Here is a 19,953-nt window from a genome sequence, read left to right on the forward strand (position 1 = left end):
AACCATGAAGCACAGTCTTCAATTAGCAACAAAGCTAAGGCATTTGACGCAACTGGGTAATACAGAGGAAAGGAAGAGACAGAACCTGGCATAATGTTTTTGTAGCAATAAGTTGCTACAAAACTCATAAGACTCTAAGATAATGCATTTAAAGTCAGAGAAATCAGTAGACTGGATGCAACTAGAGAGAAAAAAATGGGTTGGTCAGAAAGATCCAAAGGATCTTGCCTTCTCTGCCAAGAATTATTTCAAAAAAAGGAAAAAGAGGTGAATATCTTTAAATGTCCTATTAGAACATTTATATACCCATCAAGATATCTGGGCTTTCACTCTTTGCATGGGTCAGGCAGGCCAGCAATAGCCCTCCTTATGCTATGTAGACTATGACGTGGGCTAAGAGGGACTACCAAGTTAAATTTTTCAGCTTGGTGGAAGCACATTTCCTACAGGACAGCTTACAAATTGGGAGGAGTGAGGAGTGTGAAAAGGTCTAGTACATGTTACAAGGGTATCTGTGCGTGCATGTGTGTGTGTGTGTCTGTGTGTGTGCGTGTGGTGGCAGCAGCAGTGATAGCAGCAGCTGCAGGGGTTAGAGGAGTAAAAATAACCATGGACTTGACTCATTATACCCTACAGCCAATGCTCTAATAATGAGATTCTTGATGCCATTGCCCACCTTTGTGTCTCAAATGCTTAGAAGGGTGGACTAGCTAAGCTAGAAGCAAAAGAACTATTCACAGAATGGAATCATTTTGAGAAGAAACAGCTATAACTTAATGCTTGCCTATTGTGTGCCAGACACTGTTCTAGACACTTAACCAGCTCAATTTCTTTTCACAGGAATTGTATGTTACAGATTTGATGTGCCCTTTGTTGCTTATCAAAGGCTTCTTTCATGTACCCTTTAAACATTCCTGGAACAAGACCTTCCTCTCCATTTCCTTCCACCAGTCTGTGACCTAAACAATAGACTTCTCCGGCAGCCTTTTCCCCATTTTGCTTCCTATCATCACTAATGCCAGTTATGTAACGTGTCATTCTTCAATAATATGTATCTCTTAAAGGATAAGTCAAAGCCCCTCCTTTTTTGATGGCACAAAAGGCCCCTGCTATTATCTCCAGGCTTCTAGCTAATTGTTAAAAAATTAATAAAAATCCTAACTTTATTCAGATTTTCTTAGTTTTTAACCTAATGTCCTTTTTCTGTTCCAGGATCTTATCCGGGATACCACATGGCGTTTAGTCATCCAATCCCTTTAGTCTCCTCATGACTGTGACAGTTTCTTAGACTTTGCTCATTTTGTTTTTTTGAGACAGAGTCTCGCTCTGTCACCCAGGCTGGAGTGCAATGGCGCAATCTCGGCTCACTGCAAGCTCCGCCTCCCGGGTTCACGCTATTCTCCTGCCTCAGCCTCCCAAGTAGCTGGGACTACAGGCGCCCGCCACCACTCCCGGCTAATTTTTTTTTTTTTGTATTTTTAGTAGAGACGGGGTTTCACCGTGTTAGCCAGGATGGTCTCAATCTCCTGACCTTGTGATCTGCCTGCCTCGGCCTCCCAAAGTGCTGGGATTACAGGCGTGAGCCACTTCGCCCGGCCAGACTTTGCTCATTTTTGATGACCTTGGCAGATTTAAGGAGTACTGCTCAGATATTTTGTAGAATATCCTTCGACTAGGATTTGTCTGATTTTTTTTCTCATGGTTAGACTGAGGTAATATGGTTTTAAGTGAACAACCAGAGAAGTAGAGTATCCTTCTCATCACAAATATCAAGGTACATACTATCAACGTGACTTACCACTGCTGATGTTGACCTTGATCACCTGGTTGAGGTAGTATTTGTCAGGTTTCTCCACTGTAAAGCTACTCTTTTTTCCTGCTTTCTGTACTGTACTCTTCAGAAAGAAGTCACTACGCACAGCCCACAGTCAAAGAGGGAGTGGGAGGGGACTGAGCTCCACCTCCTTGAGGGGGGATGTATCTACATAAAGTATTTGGAATTCTTCTGCACAGGAGATTTGTCTCTTTCCCCCATTTATTTATTCATCCAATCACTTACTTATATCCATATGGACTCAGTGATACTTACTTTATGCTCTTGGGGATACTCTAATGCAATGTTATTTGTTTTGTCATTCTTCAGCCATTGTGGGGGGGCTTTGACCATTACAGGGGCTTTCAGGTTGGCTCTTGTGTCCCTTTGACATCCCCCACATTCTTTTGTCTGTCTGTTTTCTGAGTACTTCCTTACTTTCTGGCATTACAAGATACTCCCTTTTCATCTTGTATATTTCCTGCCCCAGCCCTAGAATTAGCCATTTCTGCAAGGGGCTCTGGTTGTTTTTATCAAATAATGATAACAGAAACCAAGATCTGGGTGCTGGGTATAATTTTATTTCATGTAAATTGATCTTAACTTAAATAGCCACACGTGGCTAATAGCTACCATACTGAACGGTGTAACTCTTGATCCTGACTGCCATCATCAAAAATATCAAAATACTGGACTCTGTGGACCCAAATGGATCTCATCCCTATGGAACGTGTGTTAATTTGGTTATATGACAAAGGTTCACTTACCCAATAATGAAGCATGAAACAGCAGTCCCCAAGAAGGCATAGGCCAGTATAGATCCAAGATTTCTGAAAAAGTGTCTCTGAATAAAACAAACAAACAAAACCCAGGAATCACATTGTGATTTTCAACAATGAGCTTAAGAAACACATTAAAAGTCTCTAAAAAGTGGAAATCTACTTACTGTTTCCATTACATCAAGTAACAACTGAAGTTACTCCTATATGGTGTTATTTAACCTTAGACATCATGGTTTTAAGTTATCTTCTATACAGCCAGGTACTGAGCAAGTAAGCAAGGACTTAGTAAATTTTCAGACAAAACTGCTCTGGATGATTACATTAAATCACATTAAGTGTGTGTATATGTTGTGCGTGTGTGTGTGAGTAGACCAATCATTTTTATAGATTTAACCCAAACCATTTTACTCAGTGATATAGCACATCACTTCCAGTTCTGGTGGTACCTCAGAAGATCATCACAGATAGAAGTTTAAAACAAATAAAGTGTGAAGGTGCTATGTCATGAGCTTTCTGCTTAATTTGATATCAGAAAACAGAGTCCTAAATATCTGCTCATGGAACCTGAAGCGTCTCCTTATATTCATCTAGATTAATGTCTGAAGCCTGGGAAAGAGGGACAATAGAGATGGATGTGGAGAAATGAGAAACAGATAGTTCCATTTAAGATGGCCAAGTTTATACAAGAAGAAACACATATCAATATCACAGCTAGAAATTATTCAGAAAGTGGCAAAACTACAATCCTTTCAATGCTTTTGCACATTCATTGGTTACCTTAAAAATATAAACACACACACACACACACACACACGGATTTACTTGTTTTACCATGTTGTCTTGGAAGGATTTACTTCTTACAAGTCATTAGGCCTGTGGGATATTTTGACGGAGGAAATTCTGCCTGTTCTTGGGATCCTAAGACACAGTTCTGCCTCCTCAAGGCATAAGCCATTCTCATTTGACAATCAGAACTATTTAACAAAAACAGACAAAAATCTCCCAACACTCTGATCAAACAAGGGCCAGGAATACTTTACCTAAAATTTTTTTAAAAGGCAGGAGAGCCCCAGCATGTCAGCTGAGCAACATCAGAAAAAAACAGGGTGCAGGAAGAAGAACCCAGCCTAGATCAGGCAGCTACCATGAAGCATGACCAGACAAAGGGCTGCAGGCGTCCTCTGGTCTGCATCCCAGACACAGGGCCTTCCCAGTGCTTGCCCCTATCTGAGTCAGTGAAGAAGGTGTTAAGGAATGCCTGCTGCCCCTAAGCCACCTGCTCAGGAGAGAATCCTTCAAGGGCTTGCCATGCTGACAGGCACCGAATGAGGGTGCTGCCTGTACATAAGATGGACACATTATGTTTGCCTCTTAGATAACCGCCTTTTTGTTTTTAATCGAATGCATTTATACACCAATGTTTTGAGAAAATATATATTTCCAAAAAATCAACAGCTGTGAGTCTGCTTCCCTTTAAAATCTCCATAAAGGGCTTCAATCAGGGAGGGCTAGGAGTGTACCAAGAACAAGGCATGAGATGAATGACACTTGTGAGGTATCCAAGAACAAATTTCAATCCCAGATGTGCTTTTCCTTGCCACTCAGCTTTCCTTTGGGTAGATATTCCCATGGTAACTCTGAATATAAATTAGATAAATACATATTCATGACATTAGCCAAAGCAAAAAAATTAGGAATGTAAATCTGCAGCCAAAAATACTTTCATAATATATTCTAAAATCACACACACACAATTACCCATCTCCCGTTCATATCTGCTGATGTGAGCTGAAACTTAACTGTATTTTGAAAAGCTATACTACCTATTTGTGTATTATGTCTAGTACTTAAACGTATACTTCATAGTTCACAAAGTGTTTTCACATATATTAGCCCATCCAATTCTCACAATGATCTATCTGGAAGGTGTTATTTGGACCATCATATACGAGAGAACCCAAGGCTCAAAGGCATGATGTAAGCTGTTTCAAGTCACACGTCCGCCAAACCAAGCCACAGACTGGAAAGCTGGTCTCCTGACCCCAAAGCATCATGCTCTCACTGCGCAAGCTGCCCTGCTACCCAGCTCTTCGATTCCCACTTCTCTTTGGGAAAGAAAGGACAGGAGGTGTCCGGTAAAATCCTAGATCTTTCATCCCACCCTTATTTGGTTACAATACAGCCATGACTAGTTCAGAATCTCCCTTACTTTTCCTCTGCAATTATAAAATGACAAGAAGAGACAAAAGGAGATGATGGCATGCCCTGGCAAAGTCTTCAAAAATATAAGCCCAAGACAGGCCAGGATGAGAAGTTTTGCTTTGGTGAAAATCTACCTGATATCCCAATTTCTAGCTGTACCATTCTAAGCCTCACACTGCTACTCCTTGGGAAATCCTATCCCCTCCCATTCCTCACTGGCAAGTTTTAACATGTTATTGTATATGTGTGTGTGAGTGAGGGAGAGAGAGAGAGAAAGAGAGAGAGAGAGAGTGAATGTGTGAATGTGTGTGTGTGTGTGTGTGTGTGTGTGTGTGTGTGTGTGTGTGTGTGTGTGTGTTTGGTGGGGGAGTCCACCAATAACGGCTTCTATGGGTGAATTATTTCCCTGCCAAGGCCCTCTAAGCAAACCATGAGTGGTAGCACAAAATCAAAGCTAAATCCAATGAGAACTTTTTTCAAGTCAGAAAGCCCAGGTCTGCATGATAGCTATATGATGTGAATGGTGAAGTATTTATTACACATTTCACTGACAACAGGTTTCATCAGAGATGGCAACCATATTAAGGACCAACTATTTAGGTGCTTTTATAGGGACAATTTAAAAAGGAAAGAGACTAAACTAATAGTTCATAACCTGAAAGACTAGCTGTGATATTATGATGTGTATGTACTGATTTTCATCTACAGTTCCTGGCTCATAAACTCCCATAGCTCTTGTTACAGTCTTTTGTTGTAATGCTGGGCACTTTAGGCCTCAGAAGCAGGTAGCAAAAAAATAGAATCCCTCTGACCTTCTCTTGCCCTCCTTTCATCTGCTCCTTTTTTGTCCCAAGGCAGGCCATAGAAACTAAAAATATACTCTAATTTTCTCCTGCCTTTTTGAAGTAGGTCATAAGACCCTCATTTCAGAAGGGATCCTGCCCCACACTGGGGAGGAAGGAATGCCACACAGAGAGGCCAAGAAGAATCTGAACACACAGGCCTTGCTGGGTTTCCCCACTCAGTCTATCAGCATTACATCACATCCCTTTTGTCCAATCACTTTTCTACATGGTTGTCAATCACGCCTATGCAATGAAACCTCTGTAAAAGGTTCAAAAGGATGGGGTTCCGAGAGCTTCCAAACAGCTGAATACATGGAGGTTCCTGGACGGTGGTGTCCCGGGAGGGCATGGAAGTTCTGTGCCCCTTTCTCCACACCTTGCCTTATGCATCTCTTCATCTGTATCCTTTGTAATATCTTTTATAATAAACTGGTAAATATGAGTGTTTCCCTGAGTTCTGTGAGCCACTATAGCAATGTAATGAAACTCAAAGAGGGGGTCGTGGGAACCCCAACTTGAAGCCAGGCAGTCAGAAGTCCCAGACTTGTGACAGGTGTCTGAGGTGGGGCGGGGGGCAGTATTGCGGGACTGAGCCTTCCATGGGATCTGGCATTATCTCCAGGTAGATAGTGTCAGAACTGAACTGGAGGACACCCAGCTGGTGTCCGCTGCAGAATTCATTGCTTGTTTGCTGGTGGGAAGAAATCCCTCCCACATTTAATCACAGAAGTCTTCTGTGTTGTTACTGTAGTGTGAGAGCAGAGAAAAACCAATTTGTGAGTTTTTTCCCACTCAGGCTAGCATCTCAAAAACAAATTGGGAACTGGCAAAGCCTGTGAGGTGTTTTTCTTTTGAGAAAATGGTGCTGATAAAGGGAAGGTTCTGCAAAAACTAAAATGTCTTTCAACCATCATAGTGGCTTTCACAACCCATGATTTGGTTTCATTTTAAAACAACTATAACTGATTATACATTAAGATTAGTTATGTAAAATATCAAATTACTCATCACCCATTTGATCTGAAGAAGAGTTCCCAAATTCTCCACTTACGTAAAAAATAACGTTATTTATACCCATAATAACCATCTCCTATCTACTACATGTCAATAGATGACATACAAATTCGGATGACCCTGGCAACCCCAGAGTAGTCAGGAAAACAATATAGTCTTTTTTGTACAGAAAACCTAAATCCAGAGGCAATAAGGCATAAAAGAACAACTCTGGGCCCTGGAGTCAGACAGAGAGGGTATCACCTTGACTCAGTCCCGCGTTATCTACGTAACCTCATATGCATCATTAATCATTCTGAGCTGAGATTCATCATCAGTAAAACACAGGACACTCTACATGTGAGTACACAAATGCACTGGGCTGGCGTGCAGAAACACACAGCCTCCGTTCCTCAAGCACCTATTATGCAGACAGAACTTATGTTCCATTCCTCTCCCCCTTCCCCTCCTGCCCTGAAGGTTATGCAGTAAGGAGGGGTCACTTGATCTCTGAAAGAGGAAGTGAGTTTGACCCTGACTTGTAGTCTTGACCCTGTTGTACAAGGTGGGGAATTGTTCTTGCTCCTGTAGCCTCCATGCTATGAGCGAAAGAGGCAGCTTTGCGCAGGCCCAACAATTTCTAGGATCTCTCCATTTCAGCCTCCTTAGGTGTAACTGTGACTGACCTGGTGGCTAAAGGGTACCTGTCCTCAATTCATGAGGTAGGTTGTAAGCAGCCCCATTACTAAAGGCTAAGTGACATACTCCAACATGCATTTACCAGGGACTTAGGATCATAAATCAATCATTTAATCACAAGTTAACTCCTTGTATCTGTTTATCGATGAGTTGGAAACCTGGAGGAGAAGCAGTGTGAACTAATCTTCAATCACCATCACCTTCTTACAGAGTTTCTGTGAAGATTAGAAAGAATGGATGTAAAAACAGAAATAAAGAATATCCGTTCCTAATACACAGCAAATGCTCTGTAAACTATATTTATGTTGGTTGGAAATTGTTTAAAAATCATCTGAAAAGTGCAGAGTGGCTTTGATAGAAAACCCAGCCTGATGGGCCGGCATCCTCTCATAAAATGAATTGGGATGTGTTCCCTCTTCTATTTTCTGAAAGAATTTGTATAAGATTGGTATTATTTCTTCCATAAATGCTTGATATAATTCACCAGTAAAGCCATATGGGTGTGTGGAAAGGTTTTTCATTATAAACTCAATTTCTTTAATATAGGTCTGTTCAAGCTTTCCATCTCAGGTCAGTTTTGATAATTTATGTCTTTCAAGGAATTTGTCCATTTCACCTGGGTTGCCAGATTTATTTTTCTTTTTTTGAGTTGTTTTTCATGGCAAGATCTCATCATAATGTTGTCAAACTTATTGGCACAAAAATTGTTCATAGTATTCCCTTATTATCCTTTTAATATCTGAAGGGTCTGTAGTAAAGTCCCTTCTTTTATTCCTAATACAGGTAATTTGTTTCTTTCCTCCTTTTTTCTCAACTGACCTAGCTAGAGTTTATCAGTTTCGGAGGCATTCTCTAGATCCTAAGGATGTTGTTGAGTTTTATTGTCAGGCAAAATCTCTCTTCTCTAGACTCACTGAAAGGGTTTCCTTTAGTCCTCATCCAGAAAGAGAGCTGAAACAAGTTCCACAGCTGTTACCTGCCTTTGGGGAGGCTTAATTTTCAGACAATATTACCACAATGGGAAAGGGAGGGAGCCATCCATAAATATTTGTAAAGATATTTGGCATTTGTTTTTATTTATTTATTTATTTATTTATTTATTTATTTATTTATTTATTTTAGAGACCGGGTCTTGCTCTGTGGCCCAGACTGGAGTACAGAGACACAATCAAGGCTCACTGCGGCCTCAAACTCCTAGGCTCAAGCTCCCCACCTCAGACTCCTCCAAGAGTAACTAGGACCACAGGCATGTACCACCATGCCCAGCTAATTTTTTTGCTTTTTGTAGAGGCAGGGTCTTGCTATGTTGCCCAGGCTGGTATTTAGTATTTTAAATAACTAGAAGCTCTGGCCCAACCTTGCTGTCTAGCACGATGACCCTCAGTAATAAGGATACTTAGGTTCTTTAAAACTTTTTATTTTGGAATAATTATGATTCACATAAGTTGCAAAGATTAAGTACAGAGAGGTCTCATGTACCCTTCACCCAGTTTCCCCCAATGGTTACATCTTACATAACTATGGTACAATATCAAAACCAAGAAACTAGCATTATATGTATTATGTGTGTGCATAGTTCCCTATCATTTAATCAAATGTGTAGATTTGCATAACTACCACCACAATCAAAATACACAACTGTTCCATCACCCTGAAGATGTCCCTCATGCTACCCCTTTATAAGCACCCCCACCCCAATGCCCCCACCATCCCTATTCACTGGCAACCACTAATTTGTTTCTCATTTCTATAATTTTGTCATTTCTACAATGTTATATAAATGAAATCACAGAGTATATAACCTTTTGAGATTGGATTTTTTTCACTCGGCATAATGCCTTTGAGATTCATAAAGGTTGTTGGGTGTATTAATAGGTTGTTCTGTTTTATTGTTGAGTAATACTCTACGACATGGATATACCATAGTTTGTTTAACCATTCACCTATTACAGAACATTTTGGTTGTTTCCAGTGTTTGTCTATTACAACTTGGTATGAACAATCATGTGTAGGTTTTTATGTGAACATAAGTTTTCACTCCTCTGGGATAAATCCTTAGGAGTGAAATTGTGGGTCATATGGCAATTTCAACTTTAGTTTTATTAGAAACTGCCAACTTGTTTTCCAGAGTGGCTGTACCATTTTACCTTCCCACTGGCAATGTATGGGAGTTCCAGATTTTAAAACAGAAATGAATCATTGATGAGAAGTCAACTATAGTCTCTGAGTGGGTGCAGAACAAAGTAATAAGCAATCTGGGAGAAGAAAAATAACTAGAAAATTATGCAGGTAAATTAACACAGAGATTCACATGATTTCAGAAATACTGGCAAAAACATCTTACCTTCTTTAAGCTGTATCCAGCATGAAAAATAATTGGAGGCAGAAGAATGTTGAAAAATACTTCTGGATCGAATGTTACCTGAAAGTTTAAAAAGAAAAAAAAGCCAATTTTTTATTTAACTCCAATTCATGCTATAATATCTGCTTAATATTTGAAGCCATTGACTAAAGTTTGAATATTTAGAGCAAACAACATAAATGTGAAAAATCATGGACTTATCCCAGAGGAGAAGCTATGACTCCCCATGGACTGGCATGCTCTTCTCCCCATAACACTTTTGCTCTTATGATCTTGCTTGTGCTGTTTTAAAACATAATAAGACACAACAGTTTCATGCAATTTTGAGAACTCACAGAAAGCTTCTGGCCAGTGTTTTTCATAAAATCATCTTGGCCAGGCACGGTGGCTCATGCCTGTAATCCTAGCACTTTGGGAGGCCAAGGCGGGTAGATCACAAGGTCAGGAGTTCGAGACCAGCCTGGCCAATATGGTGAAACCCCATCTCTACTAAAAATACAAAAATTAGCCAGGTGTGGTGACAGATGCCTGTAATCCCAGCTACTTGGGAGGCTGAGGCAGGAGAATCGCTTGAACCCAGGAGGCAGAGGTTGCAGTGAGCTGAGATCACACCACTGCACTCCAGCCTGAGCAACAGAGCGAGACTCCATCTCAAAAAAAAAAAAAATCTTGATTTTCATCACACGTTTATAAAGGCTCAACTGCAATAAAAGATGCCATCGTGATTCTTTATTAACTTCCTGGATCCCCTCACAGAATCCTTTATAGACAAAATTGTGCTGAATTTAAGTCTCTTTTGAGTGACCAGCCTTCTGTGACACTTGATGTAGCCTAAATCAAAGTCACCAGTGATGTTAGTGGCTCCTGAACATCAGCATAAATTGGGCAACTTTAAAGGAACTGAAATTTCTTGTAGGTTTGATACAGGGAAATTAATCAAATTACTCTGAAACTTTTAGAGAACAAAGTTTTATCATATCCAGAAAAAAATTAAGCATGCTATAAACATGCTAATCTTTTTAAAGAATTTGTTCACGCTGGTAGATTATTTGGCTTGTGTTTCAATTATTTTTAAACCTTCATTCTAGTTATTAAATGTTAACTTATTTGTTTAGAAACTGGAGGTGTTAATCAGCCTAATAAAAGTAGGTTCTTTCAAATGATGCTTTATTCTCTCTTCTTGTTAAAGATAAGAGTGTTCTGCAAAGCAGGGAATGTCAGAATGAGAAGGAGCCTTGGACAGTACCTACCCAATATGAGGACACTGGGCCCAAAGGCAGTGAAAATTGCTGGATGCCACCAAACCCAATAATGTACAAACTAGCACAAGGGTTTTCTGACACTCAGTCCAATGCTCTTATCAACCAAGCTATGTCAACACGTCTCTTTTCCCTCAACTAGCAACAATCATCCTGGCCTTGTTTGTTCTCCCACCTTTGCTTTGTGCAGCAAAATTTTAAACAGAGGGGATTTAAATAAACAGGTTTCTAAAGATAAGAGAGCAAAAGTCAGCTTCATCTTCTATTATGACCTGAAAGATGGAAATGTGTTGGTATCATTTCCCTTTTCCCCCATCTTATCCAATATGAAGGGCTCAAGCTGCCATTTCCAAACAGCCATTAAGTGTGGTATTTACATTGGATTTCATTCTCAGCTGTGCTGAATTTCAGAATGTTTATGAAAACCCCATGCTTTCTTATGAAGAGTTGAGAGCAAAGAGTGCTGCCATTAGGGACACAGAAAAGATGGTCATGTTTAATGCTCCAGGTGGAGAATAATTTTCCTTAAGGATTAGAGTAGATTCCAAAAACAACAATAATTTAATTTCTGGAGCACAGGCTACACTCTGCCTTTCACTGTCAGCCTTCACATACCTTAGCCTTGTGCTGTATTAAAATGGGCTCCCCACAACCTGGATCTCCCAAGACCGCTATACAGAAGGCTTCCTTCTGATAAACCCTGGTCTATAAGGTAATGGAGTATACATCAATTGATACAGATCTCTTGCTTATCCTGGAAATTACCCATGCAAGATGTATAATGCTTTTTCATGTGGACTATGTTGCTACCCCAACATTAAATGAAAATGCTTGGACTCAAATTCTAAGACAACAAGATCTTCTTCTTCCCCTGAAGATTCATTAAGCCTCTGGCATCAATCACTGATAAGAGTAAGCACTCAAATATTTGTAGGATATAGCAAAAGAACCATGAAGAACTAAGAATTACCCTTCTGAATACTGAATAAATTAAGCTAAAAGTGAAATCAATCTTATTTTAAGAAAGTAGCAATATCATCCCTAAACCACAGGAAGGATAAGAGACATAGCAAAGAGGAGATGGTGGCTGGATAAATGAGCTGAGTGGGGACGTACAAATCCATTGCACAATCAGTGGCCCATTTCAGCTACAGATGCTAACAGACCCACAAAGGTCACCAGCTGAAAGGCTCAAGTTGAAGATCTGGTTCTTCCTTCTCCTTATCATGGACCAAAAAGCTTTGTAACAAAACAGAGAGCCAGGAATGTTACGGATAATCCAGGAGTTTGGAAGGATTTCTCTCCACAAGGTCAAGACAAGTCAGGGAATCAACAACCATGTCAGGACAAGGATGGCTGAGTGTCCCCAGCTCACCTTCCGTAGCATATCATTCTGCTCTACGCTGTTGATCTTGCCAGGACTGATTTCTCCTTTCAGAGTGTATTCGAAGAACTTTCCGCTGACATTCACTAATAAGGTACTGAAGGCCCTGTCTTCCTGAGTGCAGCTGAGTGATTTGTCACGGCCACTGGTAGCAGGGGTACCATACCTCAGGATCACCCCAACGATGAGCCCTGAAAGAGTGGAAAAAAACTCATCAGGCCTGAGGAAGGATAGAGAAAGTGTGGAAATAATGGCATAGTTGACTTTCAACAACTAAGAAATGCAGCAGTAATCTTAGAAACTGGGCATGGGGTATGTATTTTAGGAGAAACTGCATGGGCCTTCAGGATTGAAAGGGTTAAGCATCCATCTATTCTGGTCCGATTTAAGTTGCTCGGCCACCAGGAGGACAAGGTGGGACAGTACCTTCAGTGGTATTATGACACTGTGAGCACTTTTTTGTTTTTTGAGTGGAGTCTCGCTCTCTCACCCAGGCTGGAGTGCAGTGGCGTGATCTGGGCTCACTGCAACCTCCGCTTCCCAGGTTCAAGCAATTCTCCTGCCTCAGCCTCCCAAGTAGCTGGGACTACAGGCACCCACCACTACACCTGGCTATTTTTTTTTTTTTTTGTATTTTTAGTAGAGACAAGGTTTCACTATGTTGGCCAGGCTGCTCTCGAACTCCTGACCTCAAGTGATCTGCTGGCTTCAGCTTCCCAAAGTGCTGGGATTACAGGTGTGAGCCACCACATCCAGCCAGCCCTGTGACCACTTTTAACACCTGAGCATGTCTCATTTCTCAGGCTTCTAGTGGAGGAAGATGGGATGACAAGCAGCAAAGATTTTTCTGGCCAGGACAGCACAAAGCAGAACTGCTGAGCTCTTTCATTTCACTCAGCAGCATCCCTCAAGCCAGTCCTGTTGCCATGTGCCAGCAAGGACCAGGCCACTGGAATTTCTAGTTGCTATAAATGTAACTTGCTTTGCCACGCATCAGAGGAAAGGGGAGAAAAAAGAAATTCTTTTGCTTAGGTCATTTGAAACACTGGTATCATGGAGAAGGTAATTACACCCCTTGGGAAGTGAAACACTGCAGTGTACATTTGAGGAGTCAGGATTCAGGGGCTGGAGAGCTGGCTTCTTGGGGCTGTAGCTATGAGATGGCTAAGATCATCAGCTACAAGTATGTAAGTCTCATACCCTTCTTAGTAGGGCTCTCCCATTAGGAAAAATAAAAACAGCAAGATCATGTATAAGCATTCAATTCAGTGAATAAGGAAGGAGTGTGGCTCCCTGGACCTGAACACGAGTCAGACATGCCCAAGTAAAAGTGAGTGAAAGATTAAAAAACAAAAACAAAAACAAAAAACCAGCCATAAATCACTATCAGACACTTTCTATAATTCTCTAGAAGGAAAATTTCAGACTTCTCTCTAAATTCAGTTCTTTGCTGGCAATATTAAAAGACAGAATGATATATTTACTTCCTCATCTCATTTTGCCATTAATGGAGAAAGTTGCATGAGAAAAAGAACGATGTTTACTGTCTTCCATGTGTAATGTTCTATAATGTCTCTTATCACCAAGATATATAAGAACTCACAAGACATTGTTGAATAGCAAATAAAATATAAAATCTAGAAAAATATAGTTCTTTGAGCCAAAATCTGCATCTGTGTTGTGTTATTATAATTATTATAGACCCATATTAACAGATACTTGCAGTTTGTTGACTTGTAATAAAACAACTTGATTTTTTTTACAACTTAAAAATGAGTTTCTTAATAATCTCAATCTGACCAGATACGAAACAATTTGAAAACCTTTAAAGGCATATAAGAAAAAACAGACCTTTTATTTTATTTTATTTGTTTTTTGAGACAGAGTCTCACTTTGTCACCCAGGCTGGAGTGCAGTGGTGCAATCTCGGCTTGCTGCAACCTCCGCCTCCCAGGTTCAAGCAATTCTCCTGCCTCAGCCTCCCGAGTAGCTGGGACTACAGGCATGTGCTATCACACCCGGCTAATTTTTGTATTTTTAGTAGAGACGGGGTTTCACCATGTTAGCTAGGCTGGTCTCGAACTATTGACCTCTGGTGATCCACCCACCTCGGCCTCCCAAAGTGCTGGGATTACAGGCGTGAGCCACCATGCCTGGCCCCAGACCTTTTAAAAAACATATTTAAAAAAACATATTTATCATTACCAAAAAGAGATGTCTGTAGGGAAAAGTAATGAAAGCTCCATAACTCAGATAGTGCTAGCTGTCTGGTAAATGGGCCAAAAGCAGTCACTTAAGGTCTTCAGAACCAATCTTTTGTTCAGGTCTTATTGCTGGAATTTATATTAATTTATTCCTGTAGGATGACAAACCAGATGACACTAGAAATGGTTGGCTGGCATTTACTCTGTCCTGCTCTGCTCAGCCTTGGCAACGGACTTCCTAGCTGTCAGTCTCTTTGCCATCTTGTGGTTCAGGGTTTTCTGGGTGTCTGTGCTGGTAACTGAAGTTGGGGGGTGCCTACAATGACATGGCTGCTGGCCTTGGGTGTTCATTACTGTTCTAGGTGAGGAGGGGCCCTGGAGATTCGTGGTCTGTAACCCCAATACGTAATCTGTCTCACTGACCTACCTCTTCTCCTTCACCCTGGTTGTCACCACCCTCCATCACTTGTCTCTGCACAGGAGGGTTAGAACACTCTGGTCAAGAATCATAGGGTCTCTGCAAGGGAGGAGGCATCTTCTGTGTGCTGTAAGGCCTGACGTTGAAGGGAACTCTCCAATCCTTCTTTTCCCCATTCTCATTGTTCTGGTAATTGTGCTGGTGACCGTGTGGAAGACCCCCATGATGCAGACAACATCTATAATGGCTTCAGTCTACTGCATCTGTACTGCCTGGCACTGGAACTCCACCAGGGCCTGCAATCTTTGCTGCCTGTGTACCGTTTTCTCCTTCAACATCGAACTCCACAGCTTCTCCATCCCCTGTACTGCCAGGGTGTTTCCTGGGGGTTATTCTTCTTTATGACAATCTGGCATACAAATACATCTCACCCAGTGTCATTCCTGTGGATGAAACCATATATATTTCTTACACTGAACCATCTTACTGTTCCCAAACTTTCACTGGGATAACCTTCTTGTCCTGTTTGCAGGCTGCCACTCCCTCTGCCTCTGCCCATGGTGTCATGCCAAGTGTCTCAGCCTCACTGCTCATGTTGGCGGTCACAGTAATGGTGACTGGGGCCAGCTGTGGCAGCAGTGGCCCCTTTGCAGGTGTGACGGTAATGAGATTGGTGGCAGTGGAGCTGTTCAGGGCTCTGGGGGGCTCTCTCTCCACTCTAGATGGAACTCTGTGATGCTTTTTAGTCTTATTTCACTCCCTGGTTAGACAGTTATTTTCTGACGAAGTTTTACATGGCAAAGACGACTCTAGCCCTTCAACACTCATCATAATACAGGATGATCTGCAGCATCTGGAGGCAGCTATTTGGAACATGATTTAACTTAAATTGTCATCAGGAAGCCAAAATAAGTCATTTACAGACTATCTTTCTCCTAAAAATCAGAACCTGCTTCATGTAACTCATTGTTTCTTGACTTTTCTAACCTCATTATTAGCAGAGCTAATGGAAAGACTGAAGCATACTAGCAAAGGTCCTCATGAATACTACTCTAACAAGAGAGGGTTTATATTTGTAGACAAATTCCTCAATTACAGGAAACATTCTTCAACTCTCTTCCAGTAATCATCACTATCATATTTACAATCATCACCAGATGACGAATATTGCTTTTTAAAGTTGTAAAACCTTTTCTTCTCTACCCTGGGCCCAATGCGCTCATATTAAAGATGGAAGGGAGACAGCGAAGGTGGTGATGCTGCCCCCTTGTGGTTAAAATATGGCAACACAAAACACCACAGCAGAGATGTAAGGTTAACACCATCCTGACAGTTTTGACCAAAAATATACCAAGCCACAGGGTACACCACTAACTCAAGGTAGAGTTTGGGTACCTCCCCAGACATTTTTGATTCATATTTATTACCACTATATTCCATGGCATGATATTAAGTTCATATTTGGCGTTTTCCAGTTGAAGAGAGAATAGGATATTAGAACTGCAGGAAGGTAATTAGGTGAGAAAATGATAAAGACTTGGAGAAAACATGAACAGCATATTTTCATCTGCTGGATCTCGGAGACATCCTGACAGGGAACTGTGAAGTGATCATAGCTACAAGGAATTAAAACATGCACTAGATTTTTTTTTGAAAGCTTCAGAAAGTTCAGTATTCATAAAAAATGATGGAGAGCAACAGAAGCACTAATGATTTGACCAGATTAACAGCCTAGTGTTCTAGATCACAAAGAGAAATAACCTACTGTGTGTTTGGGCCAGGGAAAATAGCACATAAAATGTCAGCTGATAAAGAGACAATCACTGATTTCATAGGTACATTACTAATGAAAGAATTGTTTTGAACTTTTACAGAAAGCAAATATGGATGAAATTCCTTTGACATTTGATGTGGCTTAAAACAAGATGGTAAACTCCAAAGGGGCAAAAATTCGAGACTGTTTCAACTTGTGGATATGAAAAAAACTCACTTCACAACTGTACTTGCATATATATAGTTTATGTATGTGCTTATCCAAAACTTGGTAGTATGATGAAGGAATATAATCATGAGAGCAACGTGTGGTTTAAAAATCCCACGGGTTCATTAAAGAAACCAGCTCCCATTGGTCTGGTGCCAGTTTTCCTTTTGTGGCTGAGGCTGTTGGGAGGAGAGCTGAACAAGTGGACATGGTGAGGTTTAATTCTAGACAGCCATCCATCAGCTACAATATTTAAATGTCTATGTTAATAAGCCTTTGTTACGGAGGAGAACAGGTACGTGGGTGCACTGTTCTTTAGTGAGACCTCATTTTTTCTTATGTAAGGTACTGAGGGTAGATGATCACCTGATCAGTGTGGCCACCACTGTGGAGTTTTTTACAGCACAGTAGGGGTTGTTATGAGTTTTAAAGCTTCATCTGAAATTCCAAGAAAAGAAAGTATCTCATTTTGCATCCAGTTACACAGTGTTTGAAGATGGTGATAACTATTTCTAATTCAATGAATAAAGAGAATCCAATGGATTCCAGCAGTTGACAATGACTTTTCAGGTTTGGGGGTAATTTACATGACTTGGATTTTGAGAATGAATATTACAGCCCTTTCAATACCTTGTTCTACTTGTTCTGCTACTTATGCAGCTGTGTTATTCGTTGATATATTAGTTTCAAGGAGAATTCATTCAAAATATTTTTGTTCCTTGTTTTGAATATGTGGTGAAACTAAAAAGCAATTTTATTAAGGTACAATTTACATACCATAAGATTCACCCATTTTAGAGTATACTATTCAATGATTTTTAGTATATTCACAGAGTTGCACAATCATCACTGCAATCTGATTTTGAAACATTTCCATCTGCAGTCACTTCCTGCTTCCTACTCCAATTCCCAGGCAACTACTAATCTACCTTCTGTACTATAGATTTGCCATTTCTGGACTTTTAATATAAATGGTGTCATACAATATGTAGCCTCTTGTGTCTGGCTTCTTTCACTTAGTGTGTTTTCAAGGTTTATCTATGTTGGAGGCATGTATCAGTACTTCATTCCTTTTTATTGCCAAATAGTATTCCACTGTACCAGTGTATCATATTTTATTTGTCCATTAACTAATCAATAAATATTTGAGTTGTTTCCCTTTTTTGTTAATGTGAATAACGCTGCTATGAACATTTGCATACAAGTCTGTGGACATGTTTTCATTTCCCTAGAGTAGATACCTAGGAGTGGAACTGCTGTGTCATATGATAAATCTATGTTTAATATTTTAGAAACTGCCAAACTACATTGGGAAAATGTATTGTTTTACATTCTCGCCAGCAACACATGAGAGTTACAGTTTGTTGGCCGGGCGCAGTGGCTCACACCTGTAATCCCAGCACTTTGGGAGGCCGAGGCGGGCAGATCACCTGAGATCAGGAGCTCAAGACCAGCCTGACCAACATGGAGAAACCCCATCTCTACTAAAAATACAAAATTAGCTGGACGTTGTGGCACATGCCTGTAATCCCAGCTACTCGGGAGGCTGAGGCAGGAGAATCGCTTGAACCTGGGAGGTGGAGGTTGCGGTGAGCCAAGATCGTGCCATTGCACTCTAGCCTGGGCAACAAGAGCGAAACTCCGCCTCAAAAAAAAAAAAAAAGAGTTATAGTTTGTTTACGGGCACAGCAGCACTTGTTATTGTCTTATGATCATACCTGTTTTAGAGAATGTTCAGAGGTATCTCATTGTAGTTTTAATGTGCATTTCCCTAATGCCTAAAGATGCTGAGCATCTTTTTATGTGCTTATAGGCCATTGTATATCTTCTTTGGTGAAATGTCTCATCATTCAAATCTCTTGCCATATTTTAACTCAGGTTGTCTTATTGAATCGTAAAAAAAAAACCCAAACTTTTTGTTTTCTGGATAGAAGTCCCTTATTGAAAATACAATTTGAAAATATTTTCCCCAAATCTATGACCTATATTTTTCCTTTCTTTTTTAAAATTTCTCTGATGTTGTCTTAAAAACTTTTTTTGCTTTATTGTTATACAATGAATTATTTTTTCTTTTGGTGTACAGTTCTATGAATTTTAACACACATATAGATTCATGTAAGCACCACTGCAACAAGGATACCAAATAGTTCTACCACTCCCCCAAAACTCTCTTGTACTATCTCTTCACACTGATACCTTCATCCTACATATTAACCCCAGCAACCACTGTTTTTTGTTTTGTTTTGTTTTGTTTTTTCCATTAATACAGTTTTGTCTTTGCAAGGTTAAATACATGGAACCATGCAGTATGTAACCTTTTGAGACTGGCTTCTCTCACTCAGCATAACACCTTTGAGGTTCATCCAAGTATTGTGTGAATTAACACTTCATCTCATTTTACTGCTAAGTTGTATTCCATTGTATAAACACTCACCTACTGAGGGATATCTGGCTTCTTTCCAGCTTTTGGCTGGCACAAATAAAGCTGCCATGAACACCCATGAATAAGTTTTTATATGAACATGTTTTCATTTCTCTAAGGTAAATACCCAGAGTGGGACTGCTCGGTCATATGTGCAGCATATCTTTAACTTTATGAGAAACTGCAAGCCATTTCTCAAAGTAATTATGCCTTTTTTTTTCAGTTCTTTTTTTTTTGTTTAAGTTCTGGGATACATGTGCAGAACGTGCAGGTTTGTTACATAGGTATACATGTGCCATGGTGGCTTGCTGCACCTATCAACACATCATCTAGGTGTTAAGCCCCGCATGCATTAGATATTTGTCTTAATGCTCTCCCTCCCCTTTCCCCCTACCCCCTGACAGGCCCTGGTGTGTGATGTTCCCCTCCTTCTGTCCATGTGTTCTCATTGTTCAACTCCCACTTACGAATGAGAACATGCGGTATTTGGTTTTCTGTTCCTGTGTTAGTCTGCTGAGAATGATGGCTTCCAGCTTCATCCATGTCCTTGCAAAGGACATGAACTCATTCTTTTTTATAGCTGCATAGT

At 40.4% G+C, this 19,953-nt stretch overlaps 1 protein-coding gene across 4 annotated transcripts in view; it reads right to left on the reverse strand.

Moving 5' to 3' along the window:
- Positions 1-19,953, reverse strand: part of SLC9A7 (solute carrier family 9 member A7) — a 159,933-nt gene that overhangs the window by 70,725 nt on the left and 69,255 nt on the right. For all 4 annotated transcript variants that reach the window (XM_008961953.4, XM_024927282.4, XM_008961952.4 and 1 more), the window contains exons 2-4: positions 12,331-12,530; positions 9,679-9,756; positions 2,581-2,657 (exon numbers count right to left, since the gene is read on the reverse strand). In XM_008961953.4, coding sequence (XP_008960201.3) covers positions 2,581-2,657; positions 9,679-9,756; positions 12,331-12,530 — 355 coding nt within the window. The remainder of the gene's footprint in view (positions 1-2,580; positions 2,658-9,678; positions 9,757-12,330; positions 12,531-19,953) is intronic.

Source organism: Pan paniscus, chromosome X, assembly GCF_029289425.2.
Source record: "Pan paniscus chromosome X, NHGRI_mPanPan1-v2.0_pri, whole genome shotgun sequence".
Lineage (NCBI taxonomy): Eukaryota > Metazoa > Chordata > Mammalia > Primates > Hominidae > Pan > Pan paniscus.